This window comes from Crocodylus porosus, unplaced genomic scaffold (assembly GCF_001723895.1).
Source record: "Crocodylus porosus isolate Cpor-Errol unplaced genomic scaffold, CroPor_comp1, whole genome shotgun sequence".
Classification (NCBI taxonomy): domain Eukaryota; kingdom Metazoa; phylum Chordata; order Crocodylia; family Crocodylidae; genus Crocodylus; species Crocodylus porosus.
Window position 1 is genome coordinate 119,762,914 of NW_017728943.1, and position 16,184 is coordinate 119,779,097.

At 38.1% G+C, this 16,184-nt stretch overlaps 1 protein-coding gene across 1 annotated transcript in view; it reads right to left on the reverse strand.

Annotated features, from left to right (window-relative positions):
- Positions 1–2,971: 2,971 nt before the first annotated feature.
- PLEKHG1 (pleckstrin homology and RhoGEF domain containing G1) overlaps positions 2,972–16,184 on the reverse strand; it is a 151,295-nt gene continuing 138,082 nt past the window's right edge. Inside the window, exons 14-18 of the mRNA XM_019550081.1 lie at positions 16,144–16,166; positions 14,610–14,828; positions 14,117–14,233; positions 10,439–12,095; positions 2,972–9,072 (exon numbers count right to left, since the gene is read on the reverse strand). Coding sequence (XP_019405626.1) covers positions 7,967–9,072; positions 10,439–12,095; positions 14,117–14,233; positions 14,610–14,828; positions 16,144–16,166 — 3,122 coding nt within the window. The 3' untranslated portion in view covers positions 2,972–7,966. The remainder of the gene's footprint in view (positions 9,073–10,438; positions 12,096–14,116; positions 14,234–14,609; positions 14,829–16,143; positions 16,167–16,184) is intronic.

The following is a 16,184-nucleotide window of genomic DNA, read 5'->3' on the forward strand; positions in this document are numbered from 1 at the left end:
TCCTGCAATGACCTCGGCCAGTTCCTTTAGAACTCTAGGGTGGAGATCGTCCAGACTGGCTGACTTGAATACGTCCAACCCCTCCAGAAACTCCCTAACTAAATCCTCGCTAACCCGTGGCCCAGGTGTGCCTCCCCCAGGGCCCGAGGGGGGCCCAGCAGGGATGCGACTGTTCTGGTCCCTACTTAGGAAGACGGAGGCAAAGAAATCGTTAAACATGTTAGCTTTGTCATCTAAGTAGTAAGAGTATTCCTAATACCAACACTAATATAATAATGTACCCTAATTATAAACCGTCCCACACCTGCTTTATTCTCAAATATCCATTAAAATGTCATTGTAGCAATTCACTAGCTATTTATAAAGATACTGAATAATCATTTAAACAAGGAGTCCTCAAATTTTATTAGTCTAAATCACATAAGTGATGTATCTGTGAACACCTTCTATTCAATAATAGCTCTCCTCCTGTATGTTCCCCCCCAAACAGTATGTGTGACTACTATTTCAGTTGCTTAGATGAATATATAAAGAAAATATTACATGAAGCTTATTGCAACTCTCTTCAGTGCAATAACTGGTTCTGAAAATATTTAAAATAGACTGTCTACTTTTCATTCTAGCTGCCATTTTACCTGCTCTGTTTCCTTCAGTTGGAAACCAGGGGAACTTGCATGCTAGTTCTTGACAGACTGTAATCACATGACTGCTTCACCATATTCTGGTAGTCTTTGTCCTTTTCTAAACCTCACAAAATGTTCTGTCCCATCCTTCCAAACAGCCATGAGAGCTAGCACAGATCACCAATGGGACACAACAGAAAGTTTGTGTGTTAGAGGTGCCTCAGAGTGTGCAAAATGATTGCAATGAAAGCCACAGCGCACATGAGAACCATATGCAGATATTGGCTTGAGGCCCAGCAGAGGTGACAGCCCATTTATATAGTTTAAAGGGGTTCTGTTTTCCCATATCCCAATGGGGTAATTGAATGCTTGGTTAGTGTCAGACACCAATATTTTGGAGGGAATGAAACACTAAGTGATGTCTTGAGGTCCCTTCCAGCCCTGCATTTCTGTGATTTTATAAAAGTGTCCACCAGAGATCTCAGGTAAGGTTCAGGATTGGTCACCCATTCTTCCATTGGAGCAGAGCAGCAGACATTTTGAAGGAGGTGGTAATGGAACAGTTTCACAGGGAATGCAATAAAAGAAAAGGATATTAAGAGACAAATGACTTTATACTGGGAAGGAGAACAAGGCAGGCTGTCATTTGCAGCAAAACGTTGTCGTTAAGGTAGTAGTAAACACCTTTTTAAATAGAGGTCTCATTCTAGGATGGTATTTCTTGTGAATGTAACCATTTCCTTTATGCAAGAAATGGCAATTTACAAAGTCTATGTTACCCAGATAGCACTCAAGCTGGGAAGCTTCAGTGAGTGGCCTAAAGCAGTGTAGAGAGCTGGGTCTGACAGCACAAACCACCCACAAATCTGCAAGCATGCAGACTTGAACAAACTGTCAGTAGCAGTCTATTCAGGCAGTCTGTGAAATCCTGGTTGCATTTAATATGCCTTCCCTTGACAAACATTGTTGGGGTAGAACCAAGGTTTTTCTCCCCTATGGTTGGTTCCAGAGGATGGCCAGCAGACACAAAGCACAGCTACACTGGGAGGGCCTTTGTCTGCACCTTTTGTAAAAACCTGTACTTGATCTGTTTATTTCAGGGACAGATGCAACAGGTGCCCGCAAAACTTCATGATGTAAAACTAGGAGAGTTAAGTAAACTTTTCTCACCCAGATTTATCCTTCCCCATAGTTATGGTGATGATTTTTAGATTTTCTTATATTTATTGCTCCTTCATATTTTATTCACTATAAAGTTTATATATTTTCTTTTATTTTTATAACTGAGAGCTATCATGATGTGTATTTATAGATTTTCTTTAATTTTTATAACTGGGAGCCATCATGGTGTGTTATAGCTTGACCTGGTGAAAACAGGTATCTCTTAAAAAAAAACCCAACACATTTGGTTTAATATTTATAGAATCTTCTGTAGTTTGGAATGTTTTTTATATTTATGTTGGTAGTCAATAAGTCCCATCACACATTTTTTGGCTCAGTAGGACACTTTAAAAGATAAAGTTCAAATCAACTAAATCCTGCACACACAATTTATCTGAGTTTTTTCGTTGTGGGGATGGATAAACCTTATAAAGGGAAAAAAAGGTGAAGGAGAGGGTGTTCAGAACTGTATTAAATATAAATGATAGTCTCAGTCCAGACTTATGTAAGGGTAGGGTACAGGTGGGTTATCTGTAGTGGGGATTGAACCTTTGGACACACTGTGGATTTAAAAGTAAGACATACTACTACCTGATTTTAAAAGACCTGGCTCTCTTGGCCCATGTCTACACTGTTATCCAGAATTATGACTGCATTTTATATAGACATATTCAAGCTAGCTTTTACTTAGACACTTCAGTACAGGTAGCAGCCTAGGCATGACAGCACAGGTTTCAGCACTCATTTCACAGGCCTTCCTGGGATCCTTGCAAGTACTCAATGGCCAAAGTCCATGGCACTGCCGCTACACTGCTGCTGGTGTCAGAGTTCATTTGAAGCTAGCTTGGGTACACGGACACAAGCTGTAATCACACCTCTGATGTGCAGCGTAGATGTGCTCTTCCCTCAGCCAAAACTGTAGCAGGTTCAATTCAGCTTCCAGGTCTGGCATAGCTACTAAAGAACAAAAAATGAATTACACAGGACTACCAATTTTTTTGGATTCACTGGTCATGTGTAGTTTCACAAACTGTTCTTGTGAATGATGGGCTAGTTGAATGAAAATAGAGCAGTTTTGATTTTGGAGCCAAATTAGATCTAGAACTATAAGGGAGTTTTCTCACTCATTTAGAAATTCAAATTCATCCATGCTCCCAATATCTGAAGGATCACAAACAAAGATCCAGTTTGGTTCATCCTGGCAATGTTTATGCATTGAAATAATACAGAAACAAAGCGGCAAGTTGCTGTACCTGTTCAAAAGGATGCAGCTGTGTTTTGAGATAGTATTGTCCTATAAGCATTGCATTTCAATACTGCCCGTTTACTAATAGTCTGGTCTTTGAACACAAATTTAGCATTTATTACTTTTTTATCTAAATACCATATACTTACATGTTTTCCTTAGTTTTGGCATGCTTTAAACTCAGCTTTTAAGCAAAACAAAATGGCAAAAAAGCTTTGACTTAAGAAGCTTCCTACATGTACATATATTTTTACATATTCTTTACAAAACAAGTCATGAAAAAAGTGCAATATTAAAAAATGCATTTCTTATCCATAGGACAAGATGTTATACACGTATGCAGAAACAAAGAAATATACCATTAAAACAAACTCAGAACAATTAACTTCATTTTTCAACCCCTTCTGGTAGCATAGTGCAATTACTACCAGATGACACACAAACTTAAACTATACAGTAAAATATGAGAATTTTTCCAGTATTACATGATTTAAAAATAGCTCTTTCAAACAAAACATTGCTTTTAAAAAGTTGGGTTCATTACCACAGGGAGAAGCTGCCTATGAAATGGCAAGAAATGGAAAAACACAACTGCTTTTAAAACAACAATTTTTACCACCCGCACTCAGAGTTCAGTATAAAACTGTGGCTGCTATATTTATTCCATTCACATTTTTCAGTACCCTGAGGCTTCAGATAATTCATATGCTGCCTTTTTGCAACTTAAAAATCTTACCATCATCTTTGTTTCATTTAGAAAATTAACTTTTAACCTTTGTTGTTGAAATGACTTATTTTTTGTAATTTCTCTCCCCTGCATCAAAGTAAGCTAGCACCAAGCTAACTGAGTCTGGTGGAGTGATGACATCAGAAAGTCTCAGAAAATATGTGGAGATTTTTTCCCTAGAGAAATGTAGTGTTCCCAACTCTTCTCATTTATTTAAATGATCATTTATAACTAATTAAAGGTTACTGGTCAGCATTACTTCACATATTTTGGGATGGGAATTACCAACAAGAACAATTGTATACCCCATTTAAACCTAATAAGCAACACTTCTCAGTATTGACTTTCATTTTTCCTTTACTGGCCACTTTATTTTTATTTCATCTGTAAAATGCAACAGGGATCACCAATGACATAACTCAAACTACCTGTTAGTATAACCTAGTATTTTTATAACTTTTTACAGCTATTGAAAAAAACTGAAAGCTGTTAATCCTTTTTTACCAATACAGAGTATCCAGTGCTTAACTTTGTATCAGCTCCAGCTGCCTATCTGCCAGAATCACAAACCAAAATAATTTAAAGCACACCAAATTTATTTAAAATGGTATGAAATGGTTCCTGGTCAGAGTTATGCATTTTATAACTCCCTTCCATTTTACTCCTCTTACTGCATGAGATGTCATTGACTTCTAAAAGTTAAGACACAACTCCTTGAATAGTTCGGACAAATGTAGGTGTGCTATAGTTAAAAAGCACACATTTTAAAATTCTATTCATATTTACATTACTTTACAAGCTATATTAAATAAATATGAGAAATGCTACACTTTTGGTATCTTAAATATGTACAATGTTATTTCTCAATTGTTTTACTAGATGCAGTTCCATTTAGCACATCTATCCATAGTTACATGAGCTTATAGGATAATGATCAAATAAAACCCCAAAGCTATTCCTACACAAGGAATCTTGTAGTAGGTAGTTCAACACAATGCAACAAGCAGAAATTCCTTAAATATGCTTCTCAGAAAAACAGAAGTCAATGAATATGTCTCAACATTAGATTTCGCTCAGAACAACTTACACAGTATTAGTTAACAGTTCTAAAATTACCAGGTGGGCTACTGTGCTTGAGGAAAGTAGTATGGAAACAGTACTTTAACTAATAACTTTGTTTAGTATCATACATTTGATTTCTATTACTGTTTTCCTGCTTAATCTGGAAAATGTAAGCACCACAACAACAGTTGTACAAGATATCTCAGTAGCTGTACAGCAAACACATTTAGGCTCTATTTGTATACAGTGTTTTCAAGTAATAAAAGCCCAAGTCATGCAACAGAGAAAATGGGAAAGCTAAATGTATATCATATTGAAACAACTATACTTGCAGTAAATGGGAGTATTAATTTATTGTATGTGTCATTCGGAAAAAATGGAATGTATTCAGGGACCGGGGTGTGTGTGTGGACGCTACTAACTTTATTATACCTATTATACCTACTGGACTAGATTCAGTCCCCCCAGATTTTGCCTCCCTATGCAAGCAACGGTTATTTCCTTTTAGAAGAAATTCACTCTCTTAAGAAGGAGATCTTGAAATTTACCCACAAGAAACTCCGTACTGACCAAAGCTGCAACATAGCTGAGTTAAATTAGCACATAACCAGTCAACCTGGCCAAGCCGCTTTCAACAGCTGGTGTTCCTGTTTTATGGTTACACAAATTTCCTGCAGGCCACAGCCCATCCTTTGCATGCTACCACACGTTTAGCACATCGTTCCCACTGCTAGAGGCTCTAAGCTAATGGTTACATTCAACCTCTCCCCACACAGATCTTCAAGGGAACCTGACCCAGAAGTATAATCAGTTCCTGCTTTGCCACTGGCAGGATCACAAACGTGTTGACTGATGTTTAAATATTTGTTAGATGTTCATGTGTTAGTGACAATTTTTCCAGGAAAAATTTAGTTTGATTCTTAGGAATCAAGACCAGGCTTCTCTTCCCCAAATAGCACAGATTAGTGCTTTCAGAAGTGCTATGCTCACTGTTTTCAGGTGCATCAACTGAAAAGGAATGTTTCATTAGCATTTTTATCCACTAAAATAACTCACTGCATTTTTAAAAATTAATTGGAAAGAAAGAAAAATGAATGCGTTAAAAAGCTGAGAGAAACAAGAGAGAGAATGAAAGAGCAAAAGCTAATGTGCATGAAGAAAGTAAGGATTATTCCTTGAAATTGTACCAAACGCCAACTGGCAGGGAAGATGAACTAAAACTGAGTACTAAGATTTGCATGGGGGGAATGGGAGAGGAGTCTTTCAGAAACAGATCCTATGTTGAGAAACATACTTACAAGATGTTAAAGTGCCATCCTCACCTCCTGTTTCATTTCAGATATCTTATTCAGTCAGCATGATAAAAACAACATTCTTTTTATCCCTCCTCCCTCCCCAACAGTTTATAAAGCATTTCCCTTTTCCAAGCTAATAGAAAAGCTGGCCCCCAAAAAAGGTATCAGAGACTATTTTTAAGTATAAACTCTGCTACTGAGAGAGGTCAATTTCCTATACTCTTCCTTGAAAGAGACACTGATACATCATTGACAAGATTGAAAACTTGTCTCTCTTTAAGAAGAAAAATTGCTGAGTATCATGCACTCAATTTTTCTTCCATCTTTTATTTATTATTCAGAACACTTGCATGAGAATAGAATCTTTGGTCTTAAAAGTTTTATTGTTCTGGTTTGTACCCTTACAAAAAGCTGCTAATCAAAAGCTTCAGCTGTTATGAAAGAGAATTGTCATTCCAAAGAAAGTCGAACGATGCCTTTAAAAGCCAATGTGTATGCAGTGAATTTTAAGGAGAGTAGTTCTCACTTCAAGCTGATACGGGCAAAGCACACTTGACATAACACATTTTCTATGTTATTTTGCTTCCTTTAACACTTCTGATGTTGAAAACTGAACCATTTAAAGAAAAGCATGCTTTTTCAGGGGATTTATTTTCAAATCTCAGCTCCAGCTCTGTTTTGGTAATAATGTATCGGCAACACAACTAATTTCATTTTAGTATTACATTGTTTTGGCTAATGGGCTCCTACATTTTGAGTACTACAGAATGTTCAAAACTAAAGTTATGTCAAATTGCAGACAGCCCAAACACATTCACAAGCATCTGGCCTTGACTGACAAGATCACCTTACTTAAAAACGTATCCATAGGACACCGTTATTCTTGCAAGAGTTTTCATCAGTCATTTCAATTTATCGGTTATTAATGGCTTCACTCTTAAAAGAAAGGTGCCCAGCTTGCAAATGCTACATTTAAAATTGATAGTAAATCAGCAGCCAGAATAGCTATTTCTACAAGACCAAGGGTTGAATTAACCTAAGACAATTAATTACCCTCCAGCTCTCAAAAGCTAAAAGCATCCAGAACAAGTTGGAGGCATATTCACAGCATGGTATAAGGAAAGCTGCCAGTTCCTGTTCTTTAGCTGTTACGTAGGAATATTAAATACAGTGGCTTCAGATACACATTTATCAATCAGGCACTATTCACAAAACACTGGGACTAGGTTTGTTTTAAAAAATAAAAGTCCTGTTCTAAATAGTACTGTATATTTGGTATTATGTGCATTGGTCCCACAGACTTACAGTCTGATGTGCAAAAATGTGCAGGCAGTTGCACAGTTAGCTTGTCCAACTGTGTTCAGAACCTGGTATTTGCACATTCAGATTATCAGATGTTCAACTGAACAATCACATGCAATTACAGTAACAGAAAATGTATTTTTTGGACACAGCACTAGGCGCCTGTTCTTAAATGCCTGAATATGAAGGTTTTCACATGGCATAGTGGCTTTATCAAGTACATTATCATGGCTAAAAATAAAGTGAGCTATGGAGGAGAGAAAAGGGGAGTGGTAAAGTATATTCAAGTTAAGACAGCGAGATTAGGAAAAAAACAGCCTACATTATAAAGACACAAATTGATCTTAGTATCAGATAGTGCTCACAGGACCACTGGCTTTCTCAATATTCTGTATTGTAAAAAAGATATTTTACATATCTATTTACAATATTACTGAGATATAGTGCTTGATGTCTTAAAAATATTAAAATATATGATGACAGTACTGGCTGTTCTGATGTATACTCTGATGTGTTAAGGCAGTAATACAGTTAGACATCAGTGAAAGTGTCAAGCAAAGCTACTTGAGCTAAGACACTGAAACTTTTCCCTTAAAGACTGGACTATATTCTGCTGATTAGGAGATGGTACTCTCCACAAGTAGTCATTTAATTTATCTGTATCACTGTATGCAGTCAGATAAGGGGTAAGTGCATGTTTGCTGTTCGCTGATTTTCCAGAAGTACAAGGCATGTTTTTGCTTGAGGGAGTGTCAGAAGAATCACCATCTACATTATTCAACTTTGGGTCTGATTTCTTTGTTTGGTTCTGTGTATTCTCTAAGTCAGACCCCTCATCATCAGATTTTATCTCAACATAGTCATCGTCATCCCCTTCTTCTTCAGTATCTTTGAAATTACAAAAATAGTTCTGTGTCGCTATTTGTGCATTTAGTGGCGAGTTCCTGTTTATTCTCAGGACTTTCTGAGAGTCTTGCAGAATCATGTCTGAACAGCTTTCAGGGTGCTGCTTTCTTGCACTGGATACCAAGAATCCTGAAGCAGCAGTTGACAGAGAGTCTTGGTAGGTGTCAGATCTAAAATGTCTATTTGAATGTAACTTTTTCTTGTCCATTTCATTGGGGTAGATAATTGCCTCCCCAGACCTGTTGACCACAACTGAGGAAGAGGACTGTGACCTGCTGTACGCTTGTGATTTTGTAATATGTGCTCTTCTTCCAAGAGAGTTATACATGCTATCTTGATGTAAATTCTCTTTGTTAGGCTGACTTATAATAGCACTCCACCTTTGTGATGGAACATGCAGACGTGTAGAAATCTGAAGGGAAGGCACTGAACAAGCTGATGGCAACTGTCTTAGATTGCTTTTTGTGTCAGTCTCTGCAGGGGAACTCTTTGACTTTGGTTCTTGGACATCTGGCCAAGGAGAGAAATCAGCTAGTTCTCCATTACTGTATGTAGAATGTAAAAACCAGTCTTCTTCTCTTAAGCATTCACTAGCTAACTGAGAATGAGAAGGAGATGTTGATTCTGGTGAGGAATACCTTAAGGTTGATGGCTCCTGAGAACTGGCCCAGGTATCCTTTTGGATTCTGGGTGAAGTCTCTCTAAAAACAATCTGGTCATAAAGCTGGGAATATTCAGCAATTCTGGCACCTGGAAAAGAGAAGTATTTAACTTGTATTTTATATGATGGTGGTAAACTTTAACAAGCAACATGAAAATTAAAGTTCAGAAAGCAGAACACCGTACAGCAGTCAGAATAAAAATTTAAAACAGCATCAATATGTTTAGCTTTTAATTCTAGCCACAAAGCCTGGGCCCTCCTTTGTCAGCGTGGAGCTGCTGAGTCTGATTTGTCAACGTCCACACAGGATAGCAAATGCTATCACCTTTCATCTTCTCCGTGCTTTCTGGATCCCAATTGACCAGACCATCGGACAGAATGCATAAGAAAAAAATGGCCACTAGGGCCTCCCAAAGAGGATAACTAGGAAACCAGGTTCGTTTTTTAAAGAAGGACCTGTTCTTAAGAAGGGCTGGTTGTAGGGTCACAGGGAACTAGTAGGAATCTCTAAGAATCTCTTAAACATCTACAGTTAGGGATCTTTATTCCAACTCTGAACTCTGAGGTCTCCTTCTGATGGATTCCTACACATTTTTTGCTATACTGATAGTCAGTGTTGCTGTTTTTATATTTATTTGCAATTCTGATGAGGCACCACTGGCTATACCTTATATGACAATGTTATCCAGCGAGCAAAGAACATTGGTGGATAATGTCTGTACAGTAGAAAAGCTGCTAAAGTGCATTCAAAAAACTGCCTTAAGTTTTGAACACCTGTACCTATATTTTTAAAAGTCCTTAACTATCCTGAACAAGCGTAAGTGGCTATCCAGTAACTGTGGCCTTGTTAGCTCTAGGGCTTCAACGTGGTTTTAAATTTTCTGTGGAAAAAGAGTCTCATGGACAGGAAATGTCTATGGCTAAAGTATGCTCTCTGCTATACAGATGCTCAAGCAGGGGGAAAGACAAGGATGTTTCTATAAAGAAACTGGACCTGGCTTCTGTAAAGGTTGGTCCCCCGGGTATCAAGAGAGCCAGTGGGCTAGAAGGTGTGACTTGGTGTTATGTCCAGTAAAAACCTGAAAATCTCTCTAGTCAAACAAAACAAATCACTGGATGCCCAGAAGCATGCTTTCTACTTCCAGCTTATCCTAAACCATCCCGCCCATGAAAGCAAGTCAGCTGACAACACTATACATTTTTCCTCTTCCATCTATCAAGGAGTGGTAGGATTTTCCCCTGAATATGGAATCTCCATTTCTTCAGTCTTTCATTTTTATTCCCACTTACACTAAAGTAAAAAGAAAAATCGCTCTTGGGAAGATGATACTAATATCATCCCAGTGATTAATCAAGAAGTGACAGGTTAGGAGCAGTTTAAACCAATATGCAGATTTCACTGAAAAGTTATGAAAACAGTTGTTACAGTTTAACAGTTGCTACAGTTTAACATACCAATGGCAGGTCCACCTTGTTTATTCTCCTCCAAAATGGCCGCAAGGTCCTTGTGCTTCAGTTTAGGTTGACGGCTGGCTGGCTGTTCCTGCTCTGGACTTTTTACCTTCAAAAGCTGGTTAGCCTTCTTAATTTTTTGGCTGTATTGCCTTGCCATCAAAAAGACCCTGTTTTTTGTTTTATCCACAACATCTAATTCATTGTCAGTGCTTTCTGTATGTGCATTGGATAGAATACTATTTGCAGATTCATAAGGGCTATCCATGAAAGGCAGCTCACTGCAGAAGGAAGATCTGCTTAGGCTCATAAATGAACTCTCTTTACATGGCGGTGTTTCTTCACATTTGAGGTTTGCTTTGTGTTTCAAAGTCTTAGGGAAAACAGGGGTTTCAGGCAGGGAGAGGGTAGAAAGAGAATATTCCACATCCTTACTCAGTTCAGGTGTACTTCCCACATGCAGCCTTTCCTGTATGTCATCTTTGCAAACAGGAAAGGCTGCAAGGAGGCGGTCTCTTGTTTTTTCTTCATTTTTCTTGATATAATTTTCCAGATCATTCCAAATTTCATCTACTTCCTCTGAAAGTTTATCTGCTACAGACTTGTGAGAGTGTGAATCGGAGTTGGAGGAGCTATCTACTAAGCTCAAATAATCATTATCTAATGGAACGCGATGGTAAGGACTTTCATCTTCACTGAATTGAAGACTCTCTTCAGAAACAAACTGCCGTAGACTATCACAACAAGCAAAATCTGTTTCCAGGCCCAAAAAACTCCTCCTTTTAGAGCATTTAAGGCGGTCACATTTAAAAGTCAACAGTGGTGGATCTGGAAGCACTATGGTGTCATAGATGTTATCCTCGACAATCCTGAGCTCATCTGAACTTGAAGTAGGTGCCTCTCTACTGCGTAGGCTCTCATCTCTAGTTTCAAAAATAGAGGTCCTATTTTGATCTGCCTGCCTCTTTTTGGAAGTCAATTCCAAACTAATTTTGTTTTGACTCTCATACAGAGAGTCTCTAGCAGATCTTTGGGGACCACGATCAGACTCTTCCCTCCTTGCGAGACCCATCAGTTTTAAATCTTCATAGCTTATGTTATCATAGACATGTTCTATATCATCAATGGTCAGCTCTTCTGAATATTCTGGATAAGCATTCATGCCAGTTCTAGAACCACTTTTTACCTCCCTTCGAGAACTGTGCTGGCTAAGTTCACTGGCTCTGTATCTTGCACCATTTGGGCCAATATTACTTTCACCAGCACTACTGGCTCGTCTAACAATTTTGTGATGATTGGAACTGGCAGCATCATTCTGATGAACTAGTCCCAAATGCCAGCTGCACGGGCGACCAGAAGTGCCCCTCTCTTCACAGACAGTTGAACTTGAGTTGGATGTAGATACTGATGGTACAAACATCTGATAATCATCTTCATCTTCATCATTTTCATGATGCGCTCGTCTGCTGGGGAATAGCGCTTGTCGGATTTGATGATCTGTCCAGATGTTTCTGGCCGTTGTACCTCCCCCCAGGATATTCATGATTAGCGAACTGTTCTGTGGTGTGCTGAACTGCCTAGATGACTGCCTGGCAGAACAAGAAAATGGAAGATCTGTATTCAACTGGGTTGATTCTTCATCTGAAGGGTCCTTGGAGCTCTGCGGAAATTTGAAATAGTGCAATATTATTAGTTTATTCTTAGAACTGATCAGGAATTTCTGCTATTTTGAGGGCTATAACACTGACCCACAAGCTCTGCAATGTGGAACTTGGTGATGACACGTGATAGCATTAGTTTCTATTGCTGCAGACCACTTATTACTCTACTCACCCTGAGGCCAGATTTGCGTGGCTCCTAGTCCTTGCTACTGCTCAGAAGCTGAACCTATACAGCATTCCTCTACCCACTGGGCATATTAGAAATTGATGGGTGACTGAAAATAACTCTGCAGGTTCTTTTTTTGGAAGACCAGCAGCTGGAAACATGGAATGGACTGTACAAATTTAACAGGGATTAGCTTACTTTCAAAAATCTGCTAGCCAGAGATGGAGTGAGAGCCATGTTAGGTAAAAAAAACCCCAGTCTTGACCCAGTAGAGTCAATACCAGTTTTGGGAATATACTGTGTTTTCCTTCCCTGGGACTCTGCAATCAACATAGCCACTCACAACATGTACTATAAAAAAAGGAAGGTGCAAGTAGCTCATCTACATGATTTCAGCTCTTTATTACTGCTAAATAGCTTTGCTCTTCCTTCTCATAAAGCTGGCGCAAACCTCCATTTTCTTTGCCTTGAAGTACTTATCCAAACAAAAGAGGATATCTCCACTGCATTCTCAGTAAATGATTCCATTTTCTACCTTACCACTTAAAACAATCCTAATGTCTACATTTTTAAAATAGTGAATCTTAAGTTTTGAATCATTACTACTTGTTTTAGAACAGTGCCCTCTACCAGAAAGAAACCATTTCCTTCTTCCATTTTCATCTTGTTCCCTAGCCTAGACTATATCTCAGGAAGTTGCAGATAAATCTACATCTAGTTTGTAGGATATGTTCCTGAATGTGGTTAGCTAGGTAGATATAGATTAGATACATTTTCAGAATCCCTGTTGATCCATTACAGAAGGAAAGTTATTTTTTTCTTATATGCTTTGATAATTTTATTTACAGTTTTGCACTGAATTCCTTCCAATCTATCAATTAATTAATTCTCATGACAAATGTGAAACTTAAGGGGCTGGATACCTAAGGCTGGATAAGCTGGATTCTTCATGTTATGGAACATGCAGAGATGCAGGTATCTTTAACACCCATTAATTTTAACAGTACTACCCTCCTGCTTGAGAAATTAATCACGTGCTTACGTGTTTTGCTGAATCAGGCCTTTGATAGGAATTTAGGATATTCAATACTTTGCAAGATTAAATCCCAAGAAAGCAAATGCAACGTTATTTGCTTGGTGCTTCTCTTCTCATTAGGGTAACAGGCTGCTATGCAATAGCATCAGATCACTGGTAGTATCATTCTCTCAGAAAGAAGTTTGTGCATTAAATGTTCAGTAATTAATTTAAAGTAAAATTATATGATTATCTTGATTATTTTAATGTGATCATGTCAGAGACTGTAGTGCAAACTACAAAGCAGCTGTGTAATGTGTAGCAAATGATTTAGGATGCTAACTTTATTACAACGCTTGCACAAACTATGGCTAAATAAAGGTTCATATGTTCTGGAATAGTTGAAGAGACATGGATGGGTTCAAATGAGAGTTGAATACCCACCCATGACTCCAAAAATTCCAGAATATATGGTTTCAAAACAAATGAACCTTTACTTAGTCTTACTGTAGTATACGAATACTGTAATAAAGTTAGCATCCTAAATAATAAGCAAAGACAGTTGCTTCTTAGATTGCACTACAGTTTCTCACATGATTTTCAAGTTATAATTGAACACCTTTTGATTATTTTCATGGATTTTTTCTAGCTTTGTTTAAAACGTTTATTTAAATATCATTAAAAATTTTGAGCATAGTTATTATTGTGATTTTATTTATATCTGCATCTGTGTATCTGGAAGATGCACACAAATAGTTCTATGATATCAAAGGATATGTAAGAAAAAGAGGAGAGAGAGGGAGGTAAAAAGGGAGACAGGGAATTTTAGTTTTAAATACCTGAACTTCACATTTGTTGAGATTGACACTTCTTCGTTTTTCAACATTTTCAGCAGCTTGGCTATTGAGTCTTTTTCTACCTCCCTTTGGTTTTTGCTGTGAATTTTGTTGTGTGCCCTGTGAATAAAAAAGAACAGGTATACTATATTCTACAGTCCTTTGAATAGCAACATTGGTGAAAATTACTAGGTTCTGGAAAGCTGTGTCCCAGGTCCAGTGTTCACAATACAAAAAGGATGGGAAAATATTTGAAAGAGTTCAAAAGAGGGTTTAAATTCAGATCCTTCTTTTCTAAGGCTGCAATAGGGAACCATTGATGTATAAACAAAACACTTGTATTTTTGGATGTTTCTATCACATAGTGGTGAGCCATCCCACAGCTAAACATACACCTGCACACACTCCAACTTAAATGGATACTACTTATGCTTTACAATTTTTGTGGGTAAATTCAAGTCACCTCCTATAGAGTCAAACAAACCAAAGAGGTTACCTGTTCAGACTCTTCCTCATCATCAGCATCTATCTGTTCAGTAGCACATATTTGGAGACTCTCATCTTGATCGCTGCTGTAGGCTTGTTCAATGGGCTCTTGAAACTGATTTGCTAGCCCACTGTGGTCTAATGACGCCTTTTTTCTAGAACTGAGCAGGGTTTCATTTGATCCCAGTTTGGCAGCCTGAGAAAGCAGGACTCCTTCAATACTGATCCGCTTTAAAACAAACAAAAAAAAGCATTAATATTTTATGTATACTTTAATACGTCACAATCATCACTAATTTATGCTTTAAGTTTAAAAAACCACAAATGCAATATTCCCAAATGCATCACAGCTTCGGTCTGCATTTATTTGGCTGTACTTAAGCAGAAATGTAAACAGATTGATAAATCTTTCATAGATTATCTCAGATGATATACTCTGAAAAATGACTATGGGGAGAAAAAGGAATCGGGGGAGAGACTCAATGGTTTTAATGTTTTAATGCCTGATAAAATGTGCACTACTTGGGAATAAAACTACTTCCTAAGTACCAGCCATGCAAACTCAGCCTAGGATCTAGTGCTTGAGGGGTGCATCCAGACAAGCACACACGGGGTATGCAGCACCACAGACCCACCTGCAGCATTGCACACCACATGCGCTACACATGCAGGTTGTTCCCCATGCTGCTAATTTGCTGCACAGGGGTTGTTGTTTTTTTTTAACCACTGGGAGATCCTGGTGTCAAAAGACCCCACACCTAAAAAAAATAAAAAATGGGGTGGTGCACTTGGCAACAGCGCACACTGCCTGAAACCAGACCCTGGCCAGAAGATGCCATACAATGGGTGCCAACCAGGGTCCCTGCTGCAGGACTGCTGCGACTGCAGCCCCTGGAGGCCTCTAGGACCTTAGGTAAGGCTGCTGAAGCCATCCCAGGTGCTGGTCCCAGCATCCCACAACCCTACTAGGGCAATTTGCCAGGCTCCAGAGCATGAATGCAAGGGGGTTCCCTGGAGACAAGTAGCATGTGCTGCTGCTCTTTATCCCCAGGGAAACACACACTTCCATTCACGGGCACACATTCAAGAAGTCTTTTCTCACGTACAAGGGCAACTTTATTAATAAAGAAAAGATATAGGCTAGAAGAGAGTTTATCTTACTGTTCCATAGCTTTACTGAATCTGCTACACCAATAAAAATAATAGTAATAAAAGACTCTAATAGTAATGATGAGATTTTAAATTGCATATGAGGAACAGCAATTTTGCATAATATATTTTATGATCTAAACATATTTTTAAAAGTACTTTTGTGATATCATAAAATCTAGCTAGGAAAAAGCACATCAACCAATTTTTTTATCAGCTATTACTGAAATAAAGTTTGTTGTACTTTGTAATGGTACTGGATACACTATAGGATGTCTTGTCCTTGTTTTAAAAATGGCGCACAATTCTGAGGGTTTGCATACTTAAATATTTTGGATTCAAACAAAGCAATAGGTTATGGGATCTACTGAAATATGAAATACAGACAGTCTTACCTTCTGCATATCTGATTTTATTTCTGAAAAGAAATAAAATA